Source organism: Ambystoma mexicanum, chromosome 4q, assembly GCF_040938575.1.
Source record: "Ambystoma mexicanum isolate Mex_15411 chromosome 4q, UKY_AmexF1_1, whole genome shotgun sequence".
Lineage (NCBI taxonomy): Eukaryota > Metazoa > Chordata > Amphibia > Caudata > Ambystomatidae > Ambystoma > Ambystoma mexicanum.
The window spans coordinates 312,973,132-312,987,999 of NC_090928.1; the positions used below are offsets into that span (position 1 = coordinate 312,973,132).

General features: G+C 48.6%; 1 protein-coding gene across 1 annotated transcript in view; it reads left to right on the forward strand.

Moving 5' to 3' along the window:
• Window positions 1-3,681: 3,681 nt before the first annotated feature.
• The window catches only part of SRD5A2 (steroid 5 alpha-reductase 2), a 273,920-nt gene continuing 262,733 nt past the window's right edge, over window positions 3,682-14,868 (forward strand). Inside the window, exon 1 of the mRNA XM_069607895.1 lies at window positions 3,682-4,070. Within this exon, the coding sequence (XP_069463996.1) occupies window positions 3,790-4,070 (281 nt within the window). The 5' untranslated portion in view covers window positions 3,682-3,789. The remainder of the gene's footprint in view (window positions 4,071-14,868) is intronic.

Sequence of the window (14,868 nt, forward strand, 5' to 3'; positions counted from 1 at the left end):
TCCCTTACCACACACACACCCTAATGCTACACCAGAGGGTGATTACAACATTGACAGCTCTCCCACTCTATGCTAGCTGTGCAGGCCATGAGCCCATGGAGGTTTTTTTTGTTTTGTTTTCTCAACATCCACACATGTGGGTGTTGAGGTGCACCCTGCACCTCTTCCCTCCTGGGTGCCCTCTCTCCCCCCGGTACACCATGACCATTTTTGTTTTTTTTAAAACTTTCTTTTTTGTCTATTGTGCATTCATCTGACAGTGTGTTGCTTTCTGTGGCATCTGAAGGCATCCACTGTGTGTTCTGGTTGGGGCCATACAGGCTTGTCTCGTGTTGGTACACTCCTTGTTTGTGCCTTAGGGTCCAGACACATATGCCACTCCTGCTTCCCCTTTCCATGGGCTTGCAAGGAGGGCAGCGTGTGAAAGTAACTTACACAGAGGCATTGGCGTTCCATCAGTTCTGTGGTGAGCCAGAAGTCCAGCCTGTGTATACATCCCCAGTGGGGATTCATGATTGTTTGTCGAGTGCATGGTTACCATACCTTTTTGGAAAGACATTGGTTAATGTGCATTTTTTCATGTTACATCTTCATGTATTACCTTGACTTTCTCCATTATTGATGCCCTTCCTGCTGTATGCGTTACCCTGTCCCCTTTAGCTAGCAGAGACACACTCAAGATAGAAGGGGTCCATGTGGTAGCTTGGTCACTTTGAGGCACTTGTGCTATTGTAATTGGTCACTGCCTGACATTGTCACTGTTGGGTCCTGCGTTTTTGATATGGTATGCTGGAAGATGGATGTTCCTGTGTATGATTTCATTTTGATGTGTCAAAGTGAGTTATTTCTGACCTACTTCCATTTGTCAAAGTGTACTTTGTGACAGTAGCGTTATGTGTTGGCCATTTATTTGCCACTTTTGACATTGCATGCCATGGCATGGTGTGGCAACCGGGTGACATGTAGTTTGGGAGGGTTTAGGTGACATACCAGGATTTAGGTGTGCTGTTTTCCATGGGATTAGTGGCATACTGCATCTTCATTGTGTGCCTTTTGTTCACACGGGATTGGGTTAGTTTAAGTAGCTAGGGATGCATACAAGGTAGCACTTCCAAGGACACATTCTCCGGGTGATGAGGTTGGGACAGTTCATTGTCCCTTTGTCATCATCGATTGTCACCTGGAATTTGCCAGGCCTGTGTACACTCCGCAGGGGTGGGATTTTAGGTGAAAAATTACGCCACAAGCTGGGATACGGGCTGCCTCACCATGTTCCCTTTCCCCTCCCATGCGCAGTGGACGTGCATGTGGTTGGGAATGTTGGGGCACCACCATGTCCACCGGTACGCCACGCCGTGTTGCAACATTGTGCAGGACACATGCTGCCACAATGATCCTGCACACTACTGGTGTTGCAAATAGTAGCTGTCAACAGGAGGGGTCAAGGGAGTGGAAGCATGACTTTAGCACTCTGAATGTGCGCTCTACTATGGCCCTAGTTGCAATATGTGCTGCTTTGTATCTTACATGGCGTGGTGTGGTGGGGTTCCGTATTGGCGTCATCATGTAGCTGCTCAGAGGGTAGGCACTGTCCCATGGGGAGGTGAGAATGGTTGTCATTAGTTGGCTTTGTCTATTTGTCTGTGTCTAACATGCATGCATGTGCACAGGCATTTATACTCACCAATGAGCCATGTGTTGCCATGCCTCCCAGCATCCAGGTCCCGGTGTAAGGGTGACATTCTGAATATGAAACTGTTATGGGTGGACCCTGGATAGTTGGCATATACAGAGGTAATGATTCCCTTGGCATCACATACAACCTGCACGTTGATGGAATGCCAGTGCTTGCGATTGCGATAGATGTGCTCTGGGTGGACGTAGGGCCACATGGGTGCAATCAATGGCAGCAAGCCCTTTGGGGAAGTGTGCCACCCCATAAAAGTCCTGGACCACAGCTTTCCTTTCTGCGGGTGTTCTGGGCATGTATATGTGCCTGCGGACTGAGGGGCGTGTAGTCATGATTGCCAACACCTGCTGTAGGCAGCGTGACTGCGTGGGCTGTGAAACACCCCTATCTACGGCAGTTGTGCGCTGAATGACCCAGTGGCCAAAAAATGCAGTACATTGAGCACCTTTTCCAAGGGGCTCAATGCTTGGGAGCACAGGGTGGGTAATGTGAGGTCATCCTCCCACTCAGTGACCAGGTCCAGGATGATATGAGGTGGAAACCTATACCTGCCATAGACATGGTCATCAGGCATCCCAAAAAGGCAGGTCCGGGGTAAAAAAATAAAAGCAGGGCCTGGCTATCCTCCTCCTCCTGCGGTGTCCCACGATCACTGCTGCGTGGAATGGTACATTCATCGTAGCTGTATATGCGCGTTTGTGTTCACGTGCACTTTTTATGCATTGTTTTAGGTGCGCAGTGACGCTTAGGCCTGCTTTTGCTTGGCAGACGTGTTTCTGGATTAGTGCGTCTTTTCCCACGTACAGGGGGTGCCCTGTTGAATTCCATGAATATGTGTTGTTAGCGTGCATGTGCGCGTTGCGAGTATTTTACTGTGGTACTTCCCACGTAACGCCCACATTTACGCTTGTTGTTCCCCATTCCACGTGTTCCGCCCCCTTTTCAGGTGTGTGCGCTGGACGGTGTGTGCCTTCATTGGGCGTCTCGCGCAAGGCGTTAGGGATGTCGCAGTGACGTGTTGGACCCGCGCGGATTCAATGCAGTTCTCAGGTAAGCCACGCGCAATGTGTTCCATGAATCGGAAAACAGGAGATTGCGCACGTTTTGCACGCATGCACCCTGTTTTCGGCGCAGATTTATTCAAAAAAATTGTCCCGCCAATGTTTTCGGTGTAGGACAGAGAGGCTGACATAGGTTTGGGGAAACAGGTATATTGCAAGAGTTTTTCATAAAGTGGCGATGGAGACAGGTTTATTCTGATATGTTATGCTGTGCCATGTTATACTATGGTATGTTATGTTGTGTCTTCTTATGCTATGTTGCCTTATACTATGGTATGCTATGTTAGGTTGTGTTAAGTTATGCTGTGCTTTTTTATGCTATGCTGCTTTGTTTAACCTTTTCCGCCCATTACCAACGTAGCGGTCTTATGGCGCCGAGGCTTGCCTGCATAGTTGGGGTGCTGTCCCGCCTTCACCAGATGTGCGCTGGGGGTGGAAAGGAAAAGGGGGGCCGATAGCAGAAAGGGGAACCTCGGGGAAGGTGCAGGGGCGAGTAGAAAAGTCGCACTTTATGATATAAACGAATAACTCGAAGGTTGTTGTTGAGTGTGTTAGTGTTTGGAGGAGTGAGTAGAGCGCTATCTCTTCTGGTAACTGCACTGCTTGCCACTCAGGAGGGCATGATTGACAAGTCACACATGCAAGGAATTTAGACACTGGTCGCCAGGTGTCCAGCAGGGAACAACGGACATTCTCTGGGGTGTAATACACGTCATAACCCGTGTCCAAGAAGCAACAGGAATGGACTGGCCTTTTCTTCGTATCTGTCAATTTCTGTGGTACGGTATTATCCGAGTGCACGCTCAGGGAGCGGAGCTTCTGTGCTTAATGGATTGGGTTAGTCACGGTGAGGGAGGGACCGGGCCCCGCCCGTCCCTCCCTCTCTGCCAGGGTGTGTAAATGGGAGGGTGGCGGGGGGGAAGTCCATATATTGAATGAGCGACGGCCTTGGGAGCAGTAGAGCGCCTCTCCGCCTTCCACCCGCCTCGCATCGGCCCGCAGCAGTAGTGCTGGGAAGTCTGGCAACCGGCGCGCAGGATGCAGTGCACCCGGGACTTGGAGCTGTACATGAGTTCGGCGCTCTGCCTACTGGGCGTCATGCTGCTTGGCCAGCAGAAGGGCAACCCGGCCACGTATGGCAAGCACGTGGACGCGCGGAAGGGGCAAACCTACTTCATGGTACCCGCCAAGTTTGGTTGGTTCCTGCAGGAGCTACCCTCCTTCCTGGTGCCCTTCCTGCTGGTTCTCTACAGCCCGAAGCCTGGCTCCGCCGGCTGCCTGCTGCTGCTGCTCACCTTCTGCGGGCACTACTTCCACAGGTAACGCCCGCGCGCGCGCGCTTGCAGAGGCGGCCCCTTTGTATACTGGAAGTTTCGGGGGCTTAATGTACAAGTGTGCGCCCACTGAGACTGGCAAGCGGTCTAACACATACATGCACGACCCCACGCGAGGCGCCCAAATATGGCACATGTCAGTAATGAGCGGTGTCATCATTTTAACCTTTGTTCAACTTTTTACCCCTGAAAACTAAGACGCTTTCCTCATCTTTCTGTTCATAATTGTAATTTAAGTATTATTCCCAAATGATTGCATGCGTGGTGGGGGCGAGGAGGCATGCGTGGACGGTTGCGCCTGGCGATGCCATGAGGTGGGCCAAGTCTGGTACTAGCCAGGGTTAAATGCACTTACCATGGGACTCGCAAGGGCAAGCCCCTTCCCCCTGGAGGTAGATGGCCTTGGCACATAAGCCTGGAGGTGACATGCAGGAAGGAAGGGACTCCCTCCTGCCTGGCGACAGCAACAGGTCGGGGGTGGGAGGGGACCTACACCAGGTATTTACTGACACGCACATGGCCATAAGCGAACACAAGGCAAATAAAAGGGGCCCCAGCCTCATGGGCGCCACTTTTGTTTAGTGAGGGGATGCAAAAGTAGCACCTACCCTTCACTAGGTAGGATCACAGGGCCAGGGAGACAAAGGCAATTGGAGGGCTTCCAGAAGGACAGGACATAGCACCTGAGATGCAGAATGTGCACCCAAGGTGCCTGCATGCCCTCAGGCAAAGCATTCTCCATAAGAGCAGGGGCTCCTGCAATCCTCCTCTCTCTTTGCACCTACACTGCCAGCACCACAACAGGAAGGAATCTCCAAAATTAAACACCCTTCCCGCCCAAGTTGCCAGAAAATGGCTGGAAAATACAACGCTTGGATTAAGGGAACTAAAAGGGGCGCAATGGGTTGATTAAAACAAGTGGCGGTGGTCAGCAGGGTGAGCTACCCTCTCCCCTTACCAGGCGGCCAGAAAATGGCCTTCTACAAATAAAAGACGCTTGGTAACCAGGGGAAAAGTTGGAGGGTTTATAAAATAGCGGCAAAAGTTGGTCCTTCCTCCCAAGCAGCCAGAAAATGGCACTGTTAAGAGAGTTGCTTGGGATACCAGCAGAGATGGGGGTGGGGGTGACAGATTTGCCCCTCAAAAATTAAATTAAAGGGGGTCCTTGCCCAAGCCACCAGAAAATTGTCAAACTACACTTGGGGCAGTTCCTCCATCTTCCCATAGTACAATTTAAATTAGAGGGTGTCTTTGCCCAAGCCACAAGAAAAAGGTACCAATACGCTTGGGCAGCCCTCCAGCCTTTTTGGGCTTATGGAAATACATTGGGTCTCAAACAGGAGATGAAAAGGAGAAGCACGACGCTGGGCAAATGTCAAAAGTGGGACATATGGCGGCGGCATAGATCCGACCTGAGTTGTCCTCATGCTGGAGCCGGGCCGCCACGCTCCTGATCCCATGATGCCCGCGCTCCTGATCCCATGGTGCCCGCGCTCCGGATCCCATGGTGCCCAAAAGCATATCATTTATCATTATGTGTTTGGTTTGTTATGCCATGACTGTTTTATGGGTAATAAAACTTACAGCCATAATTTTCCACCTCACTCACCTCTCTGTGATTTTTTTTACCAAGTATAGTGGCATTGTTTGGGTTTTGGGGGGTATGCTGCCCCCTATCAGCCATTCCTCCACACTATGTCACTTCCAGATGTATGCAGCAGTCATTGTCAGGGCTCTAAACGAAAGGTGCAGTCTTCAGTGGCAGCAGGAGTGTGTCGCTATCGCTCAGAGTGACACAGATCAGCTAGCTCTCATCAGAGAGATACTGATCAGCTAGCACTCGGAGAGACACTGATCAGCTAGCTCTCAGAGTTACATGGATCAGCTAGCTCTCAGAGTTACACGGATCCGCTAGCTCTCAGAGAGACACTGATCAGCTAGCTCTCAGAGTTACACGGATCCGCTAGCTCTCAGAGTGACACTGATAAGCTAGCTCTCAGAGTGACTCAGAACAGCTTGCCCTCAGAGTGACACTGAACAGTTAGCTCTTAGAGTCACACTGATCAACTAGCTCTCGGGGTGACACTGAACAGCTAGCTCTTAGATTGACACTGATCTTCTAGCTCTCTGAGTGACACTAAACAGCTGGCTCTCAGAGTGATACTGACCAGCTGGCTCTCAGAGTGATTCAGAGTGACACAGAACATCCAGCTCTCGGGGTGACACCGAGCAGCTGTTGATCGGAGTGACACTTAACAACTGTTGCTCGGAGTAACACTGAAGAGCTGTCACTCCGACTGACAAGGAACAGCTAGCTCTCAGAGCGACACTTAATTGCTGTCTCTTGGAGTGACACTGAATAGATAGCTCTCAGAGGGACACTGACAAGATCTTGCAGAGCCCCTTAAGCGTCCAAGGAAGGGACCTGCATATTTTTGGAGACTGATAACCACAGATAGGGCTTAGTCTAGTAAATGTACCGTATACAAGAAAATGTATTCCCCCACAATTGTGCTCTCAGTGTCTTGTAATATGTAATGTTATTTGGCATTTATATGGCACTCTATATATCATCGGTATGACCTCAAAGAGCTGGTAGGTTGAACGTCCTCGGGGACCGTAGTCCAAGTCAGTTGAGAGAGTAGGGTGTCATAGGGTGCTTGGGTGCACCGATTATGTGTGCAGTTGATGCGATTGCCGGATGGTAGTTGCATCCTAGTAATGGGTGTGGTGGTTTTTTATATCATTTGAATGTGTGCAGTCTGGAGGGAGTTCACCAAGACTGGGTTTTGGCTGCATTAGGCCTGTGTAGAACGCGTATGTGTGTGTAGCTAGTCCAACTTTCATGAGTATAGCTGTGTTTTATCAGACTGTTGAGGTGTTGATGGAGTATTGTTAATATGTGAGCAGCTAGGCCAAATTGATCAAAGGGAGGAAGCTGCGCTCTAATTGTGTGTTGGTGTAGAGAAGTAAGCATAGTGATGGGAGAGGTGAGTGTCAGGTGGAGTTTTGATCTAACGACATCGCTATTCCAGATTTCAACTGCTTGGTTGTGATTGCTGCGCTCAGAGTGAACTTGTTAGTGACCTAATATGCGCATTTGGAGGCATCATTGTTCGGGGTCTCATTGAGCATTTGTCGTTGGGTTGCAAGTCTCGGTTGCAATAGATGGTCAGGGTCAGTTTTATGGAAAGAGTCAAGTTTTTAGAGCTTTGTGGATGGTCATGTAGTCTTGGGTGTGTTGAATATGAAGGAGGAGTGAGTTCCACAGAGTTGGGGCTATGGTTGAGAAGGCAGATCCTCCGATCCTTACAGAGTTAGAGGTTGGAATCAGTAGAAAGAGGGCAGTGCTTGATCTTAGGGTGCGTGATGGGAAGTAGGGTTTTAGTTTCTCTTGTATGTACGTTGGGCCGGTTTTGTGCACTGCTTTGTGGGTAATGCATAGGGTCTTGAAGGTTGCCCTTCGTCCAACCGGGAGCCAGTGCAGGGTTCAGAGAGTGGGTGAGACGTGGTCTCTGTGTCCCAGGGCTAGGGGGGGTTTGGCATCAGCGTATTGGGCTCTTTGGAGTTTATTGAGTTGGTATGCCGGTGCTCCCAGATATAGGGAGTTGGGATAGTCCAGTCTTGACATAACAATAGACATAACAGCAGCAAGTCTGTTGGGGTAGGAGAGGTAAGGAAAATTCATCTAAGCAGTTTGAGGTGGTAGTGACAGCATTTTGAAACATTATTGATTTGGTGGGAGATGGTTAGGCCAGAGTCCATCGTGCAGCCTTGGTTTTTGACTATATCGGAGGGATGGGGTGGTGGGCTGATGGAGGGGGGGCCATGGGAGCAGATGTGGCAGGAGGGCAGAATTGCAGCACACCATGATTTCAGTTTTGTCGGGGTTCAGAAGGAGGTGGTTACTTGTCATCCATCGGTCAATATCACAGAGACAGGCCTCAAGGTCGGGACATGGGTTGGTGTTTCTTAGGATAATTTGGGTATCGTCGGCGTAGTTGTAACAGGAGAGGTTGCACATGTGGATGGTTGCTGGTAGAATGGTCTGATAGAGGTTGAAACGGAAAGCAGAGAGGCATGCACCTTGTGGTACTGCAGTTTTCAGTGGGCGAGCAGTTGAAAAAAAAGGGGAGAGGAAGGTGATTTGTTTTACCTGTTGCTGAGGAAAGAGGTAATCCATTTGAGTGATGTGTTACGGATTCCTATGGAGTGGAGGTGGTCAAGGAGGATTGAATGTTTAACCGTGTACAAGGCTGCAGAGAGATCAAGGAGAATCGGTGCTGCTCAGCCCTCAGAGTCTGTCTTGACCTTGTGATAATCCCAGATCGAATTCAGAGTGGTTTCTGTTCCATGTCGTGGTCTGAAGCCTGATTGTGCAGGGTCAAGGAGTTTGTTGGATTCTACAAAGCAGTTGCGTTGTGAGTATGCAGTCCAGTCGATGAGTTTTGCGAGAAATCTGGTGATGGAGATTGGCCTGTAATTCTTAGGGTCAAGAGGGTCAAGGGATGCCTTTTTTAGAAGTGGCTTGACATGCGCTATTTTAAAGGCCTCAGGGAAGATGCCAGAGGAGACAGAGTCGTTTAGTATGGCTCTTTGATGTTCTCCTGCGCAGGTAGAGGAGAATATCTCTTTCAAAAGAGAGGCAGGGCATGGATTGTGGGGTGACACAGAGGGCCTGCTGGCTGATAGTAGGTCAAGGAACTCTTCCCTGGAGATGGGTTTGAAGGAGTTAAAGGTAGGTAAAGTGGGCATCGGGGCAATGGGATCGGGAAGGGTCAGTGTAGGGAGCGGGGTAAGCGAGGACACTTTTGTGTTAAGGGTTGCAACCGAGTCAAGTGCAGTGTTGTAGAAATGTAGCGAGAGGGAGTCGCAGAGTGATTGTGTGGGAGTGGGTTGGGCAGAAGTGCAAGTAGGTTTTACGAATTCAGAGATGATCTTGTGGAGTTCTTTGCTGCTGCTGCCACAGTTCAGAAATCATTTATTGTAATAGGCTTTTTTAGCCTTTCGGATCTCGGATTTGTAATTACGGTGGTAGAGGGCGAATATGGATCTGCTGAGATAGGTTTTAGATGCTCGTCATTTGCGTTCAAGGGAGTTATTTTGTTTTTTGACAGTCCTCAGGTGGGGTGTGACCCATTTGAGGGACAATCCTTTGCGTGAGGTTGTGGAGCGCGAGGGGGTGAGCGGAATTAATGATTCATAAAGCCAGGAGTCGAAGGAATCGATGATTAAGTGTCTACCACAGGGCAGCATTGCAGGATGACGGAGTAGCAGGGTTTCAGCTAGGTCAGGGAGTACTAAGACTTTGTTCCAGCATTAGTTACACCAAATAATTGTCATCACACAATTTTGGTAATGTGTGGAATTCAGCTTTGATTGCTTAACCTAGGGAATGCAACTTATCTGTCATCTATATTTCTATCTTTCAGAGACCCTTCTGCAAGGGAGTCTACCTACCCATCAAAAGGTGTAGTGCTTTCACATATTTGAATCAAAGACCAGTGCCTCATAAGGGCACCTGATGAAAGACTGGAAGTTAGAAACATGTTGGGCAAATAAAGCATGGCTGACTTTTAAAGGAGGAAGGAGGGGGGGGCAAGAGAGAACAAAACATTAGAACATTGCATACTTCCAGATTCCAACAGAGATGAACAGCTGCGTTTGGCGATACTCAGGGACCACTCTTGCATAATTCTGCTCCCAGCTTCTGCAGCTGCACCCTACCTCATTTTATTTAATTGTGGCCCCAACCTGAGGTGAGAATGCCTGGCAGGAGAGCGCAGCATATAGCAGTGTAAAATCGGCAAATAAATGGGAAAGGAGGAATGAGGACTCAGCGCTCAACACACAAGGCTGCCAGGTGTGTGGAAAAAAAAGAAACAAATGACTAGGTGGGGGTTTCTGGGGGTTTTCCCATTCTCTGAGTCCTGAGATGCCCCCGAGCGTAAGGATGACGCTGTTTATGATTGCTCGACAATCTTTCATTTTCTGAAGGAATTTGGCAGTCTGCCATAGATTGAATGGCCAGTTGCTTCAGTGTATGCCGCAAGTGTGTCAGAAACCGGTTGGAGCAATAGCGCAGGTAATGCACCCGTGGACTTCAGGGGATGCGGAGGGGTGTGTGCGGGGAGAGGGTCTGCAGGACAATTGTGCCTGATTTCACAAGATGTTGGTGTATGTGTACGCCAATTGATGGCATGCTGGGATAGGTGGAGGGATGATATTCAGAGGCGAATGTGTGACAAAGTAGTGACACAATGGCCTTCATTACAAGTTTGGCAGTGCAGTTAAAAAAAGTGGGGGCAATTGCATTACTGACACTTTTTTTGGTGGTAACGGGATTACAGGCATTTTTACTGCACCGCCAAATTTCAACTTTCCTCTTAAAGTGGAGGATTCACCTCTAGCATCATGCTGGAGGCGAGAGGAGGATTTATCTCCAGCATAATGCCAGAGGTAAATCCCCCACTTGAAGGTAAAAAATTCGGCAGAATTACAGCGGCAGAATTACTGCTCATGATAATTCTGCAAAAAAACCCATGGAGTCCTATGGGAACCAAAAATGGGAGATTACCACTGCCCTGTCATCTAATCCTGTGGCACACCTATGGACCAAGTGGTTTCAATAGTAGGCACACCTGGAGGTAATTCATCATATTTACTGCTGAGTTACCACCAAACTTGCAATGACACCCTCTGCCCTGTAGCAGACTATGCACCTGGCTGGGGGAGCAAGGAAATTCAAATGTGAAACATTTGCGGGGTTTACTGTCAGGGGTGTGGGATGAGCCGAAGATGGGTGTCTCAGATTGTTTTTCGTTTGGTTCTCTTCAGATCAATGCACATTTCCTTTAGATGGGCCGCTATGAGGGCAGTGAGAGGGTTTCCTCCTGAAAATTCAAGACATTCGGGAAAAAATGCAGAAGAGGTGGCCATTTGAATAGCTGTTTCGTGGTAATCGCCCGATATAACATTTTAAATTGTTCTCTGGCAGATCCAAACGTCTCTATTTTATGAAACTATAATTATGAAGAATATTAGTGGTACAGTGACCTCTAATTCCCCCCCCCCAAAATAACTTCATGGAAGAAGGGAACGTCTTGACTTTTTTGCGTAGTCTCCAACGCTTGTCAAATCTGACCCAATTCCTTGGAACGGGCTCCTGGAAATGCTGCTAACGTCCCAAAGTGGTTCCGGATCAGTTGCGTTTATGTCATCAAAAATGTAAACACCCTGGAGTCATGAAAAGAGGCAAAGGGGCAAACGTGAATACTCAAAGGGCATAGGCACATGAAATAAGAAATTTATTTTGTCAATGAAAGTTCTGCCAAGGCTTTTATGAGGAAGAACAAACAGCATCGGTGCAGAATGCTCCACCACGTGTACAGCATGTTTCCTAAAATGTGGATGGCATACTCTCTCTGCAGTCCTCTTCATGCACACACAAACACATAGCAGGGCCATCCCCCATTGGCCACCCCTTTTCTGGGGGTATGAGACATCATGCAACAGATACACATAACAAAGAATAATATGGACAACTGGTGTGTATTTGGAAACACAAGATCACATTTATTAGAGTCATACAGCAATATGGGAGGGGGGCAATCGCAGCCCTACGTAAATTCACATCCTTAGACTTCTATGGTGGCCCCTTAGGCGGGCATTGTCATTAGTTCCCGGAGACATTTGTCACTTCCAGTTTGCAGAGTAGCAGACGTATGCCTCTGATTTGTCACTTACGGTTAACAGAATAGCGGACCTACACCTCGGATTGTAACTGTCAAACAGTAATTCTTCGGCACCACTGAAACATTTTGATGAGGAGTCTCAACTGTCACTAAAGGACTCAGTGCCTGTCGTCTGAATTTGGCTCGAGTGTGGCCATCGGGAAACCGCCCACGGCCGAAACCGCAGCATCCTTCTCCTCCCCGACTAGGACTGCCCCGTAACTCCACCTGTGAGAGAAAAAAGAAAATTACCAACCTTTTGCAAAAGCAAGAACAAAACAACCACTAAACTTACACCCTTCAAAGTCCGCTGAAAAGCAAAAGAAATCCAAAACCTTAATTTCAATGAAGCTAAACTTTGTGATAAGCAAACCCAATCCTTGATTAACCATCATTTGTACTAAACACCCCAGAACCATTTCTTAACTACTTCTGCGGGCTCCTGATATCCTATAAGTTAGCAACCTTTACAAGAGCATGAACAAAACAACCTATTAACTTACACCCTTCGAAGTCTGCTGAAAAGCAAAGGAAATCCAAAACCTTAATTTCAATGAGTGCACCAAACTGTATAATAAGCAAGCATGTGCTTTGATTACCTATCAATTGCACTCAAAACCCCAGAACCACTTCGTAAAATGTCCTAATATCCTGCAAGCAGGGCGAGGGCAGGTGGGACTTCAGGCGGGGGCTTCAAACAGAGACTGGGCTGCGCAGTCCCCCCACCTATATATGCCCTCTGGAGCACTGTCGGATGTGGCTGGGCCCGGGGACGCCCCTTCCTTCCAAGGAGGAGGCAAGGTGAGAGTGCCCCCGGAGGGGGTGGCCAGAAAGGCGGCCCGCTATTCAGGCTGTCCCTCTAGCGCCTCCTGCAGGGGTTGGTTATCCCCTTGCACACAGGTACATGAAAGCAGCCCCTAACAAGGTTTGACAAATTTTCTTACAGAGGAGCAGGAACCCCATTGAGGTGATTACATTCAAAGAGCCCACCCAGTAAAAATTACAACGAGGTCCCCAACCCTTCACAGTAAAAGGAACATCTCCAGAATTGTGCAAAAGGTTTGTGAAAAGTAGTGGAATTATAGCTGAAAAAAATCAAAGTAGCGGAACTCAGGTTAGTTTGCGCATACTTCACTCTCTGGGTGAGTAGCAGCCACGAAGAGAACACCAGTTGTTTCAACAACCTCATCACGAGGCTCAAAGTAGAGTAAAATTACTCAACAGAATGTCTTTCCACAGAAACGTCCCTCCACTGTAAATTGCATACATGTGGCACGGAGGACCACCACACAAGGGTGCCTACCATACAAGCCTGTGGCATCGCTACATGCTGGAATAGATGGAGGTTTTGATGCCGCACAAATCAGTGCAAATAATATGATTGTGCCCGGATTTCCTGTGCCGGTTAATGATAGATATGATACTTTATTTATCTATACACAATGTGTTTCAAAGCGCTTCAAGGCAAGGGAGGGAACAAGGGAAAATACAATTATGTTCTTACAGGCCTTGAACAGTAAGGATGTGAAATTAACTACCGTACTAGGCCTGACGACATTTCTGGTAGAGCCTGAGAAAAACAAAAGGAGAGGGAGACGGGTGCAGAAAGGGAGGGGAGGAACAAAACAAGCAACTATCGACATTTCAGATAGTGCTGGAGCAGGGTGCGGGGGACAAGTAAGGGGAAGCGGAGGAGACAGACGAGGTTGCTATCATACTAGGTCCAGGGACAATTCTGATAGAGTAAGTGCATAGAAGAAAGTAAGGGGAGGAGGGGTGGAGTTAGGAAAAGGGAGAGGAGGAGAGAAGAGAGAGTAAGCAGTTAAAAAGAGTGGAGAAGCAAGAGGGGAGAGCGAATACAATTGCAGAAGTCAGAAGTAACACATAATGTTGCAAGCCAGGATACAAGATGAAGATGGGAACAGCATGATTCAGGGGTCACCATGAGTACAAGATGCAAAGGAAGTCCAGCATGAGCTCTGAGAAAGGGGGACGCACCGTGAATGAATGAAGTCCATAAAAGTCCAATCCAGCATTGGCCACAAGACGGTGATTGTGAAACCAGAATGTATCAGGACAGACTCCTTCAGAGTAAGGCTGGAGGGGGTGGGGGAGCAGGGTAGAAGAATCAAGCAAAACAGGCAACACCTGTGTGCGAGAAGGGAGGGGGGCACAAGGGAACACAGAGTATCTCACCTATTGATTTTGTGAGGTGGTGGAGTGAGAATGATTTCTGCAATGCCAGATGAAGACTGTACAATGCCACAAGAATAGCCCAACTGCTAGGCAGTTGCTTCGCTAGGGGACGGGTTGTGGGGGGCCCATGCCCCCCTCTGAAATCCTGGGCACCCCTTTTTGCCCCCTTACCTAAGGCGATCAGTGACCGTGTTCTGTGTTTGTGGTGTTATTTGTGACACTCACTAAGGCAAATGTCTGCATATCACATGGCAAATACTCTCCTTTTGTGTCAAAGCGAGCAGTGATCTTGGTATGCATTCTGGCATCTGTATGAACATGAGCACGAGCCACTTTACAGTTGCTCCTGCCCGGCTTCTGCACAACGACCTCCACAGAGTAACTTGCAGCCCCTGCCATCAGAATGTAGCACACGAAACTGCTAATGATGGGACATTAGTCACTGAATGGTTTCATACCTGCATTCTGATGGGAGGGGAAGTGCAGTGGGGTGTGGGTAGTTGGTGTGCACAAAAGCCTTTCTGCAGGAGTGCTTGTGACGTCACACATTACCTTTCATAGGCAGTCCCCACATTTTTGTCTGTGCCCCCCCTACTTTTGTCTTTGGCCCCCTCTGTGCTCCTCCTAAATTTGATTCTTGGCAACGCCACTGCAGCTAGGTGCAGTATCGGTTGACGCCGGGGTCGACGTGTACACAAAAAAAGGAGTGGGTCTATGTTCCCCTCTTCTATCCTTTGTCTCCGCTCACCCCTCTACCCATACCCACCCCACTCACCCAATACAAAACCGAAACAAAGACTCGATTCCTGGGACCTGACTTTCCTTCATTCCATCCCCAACACTATGTTTTACAA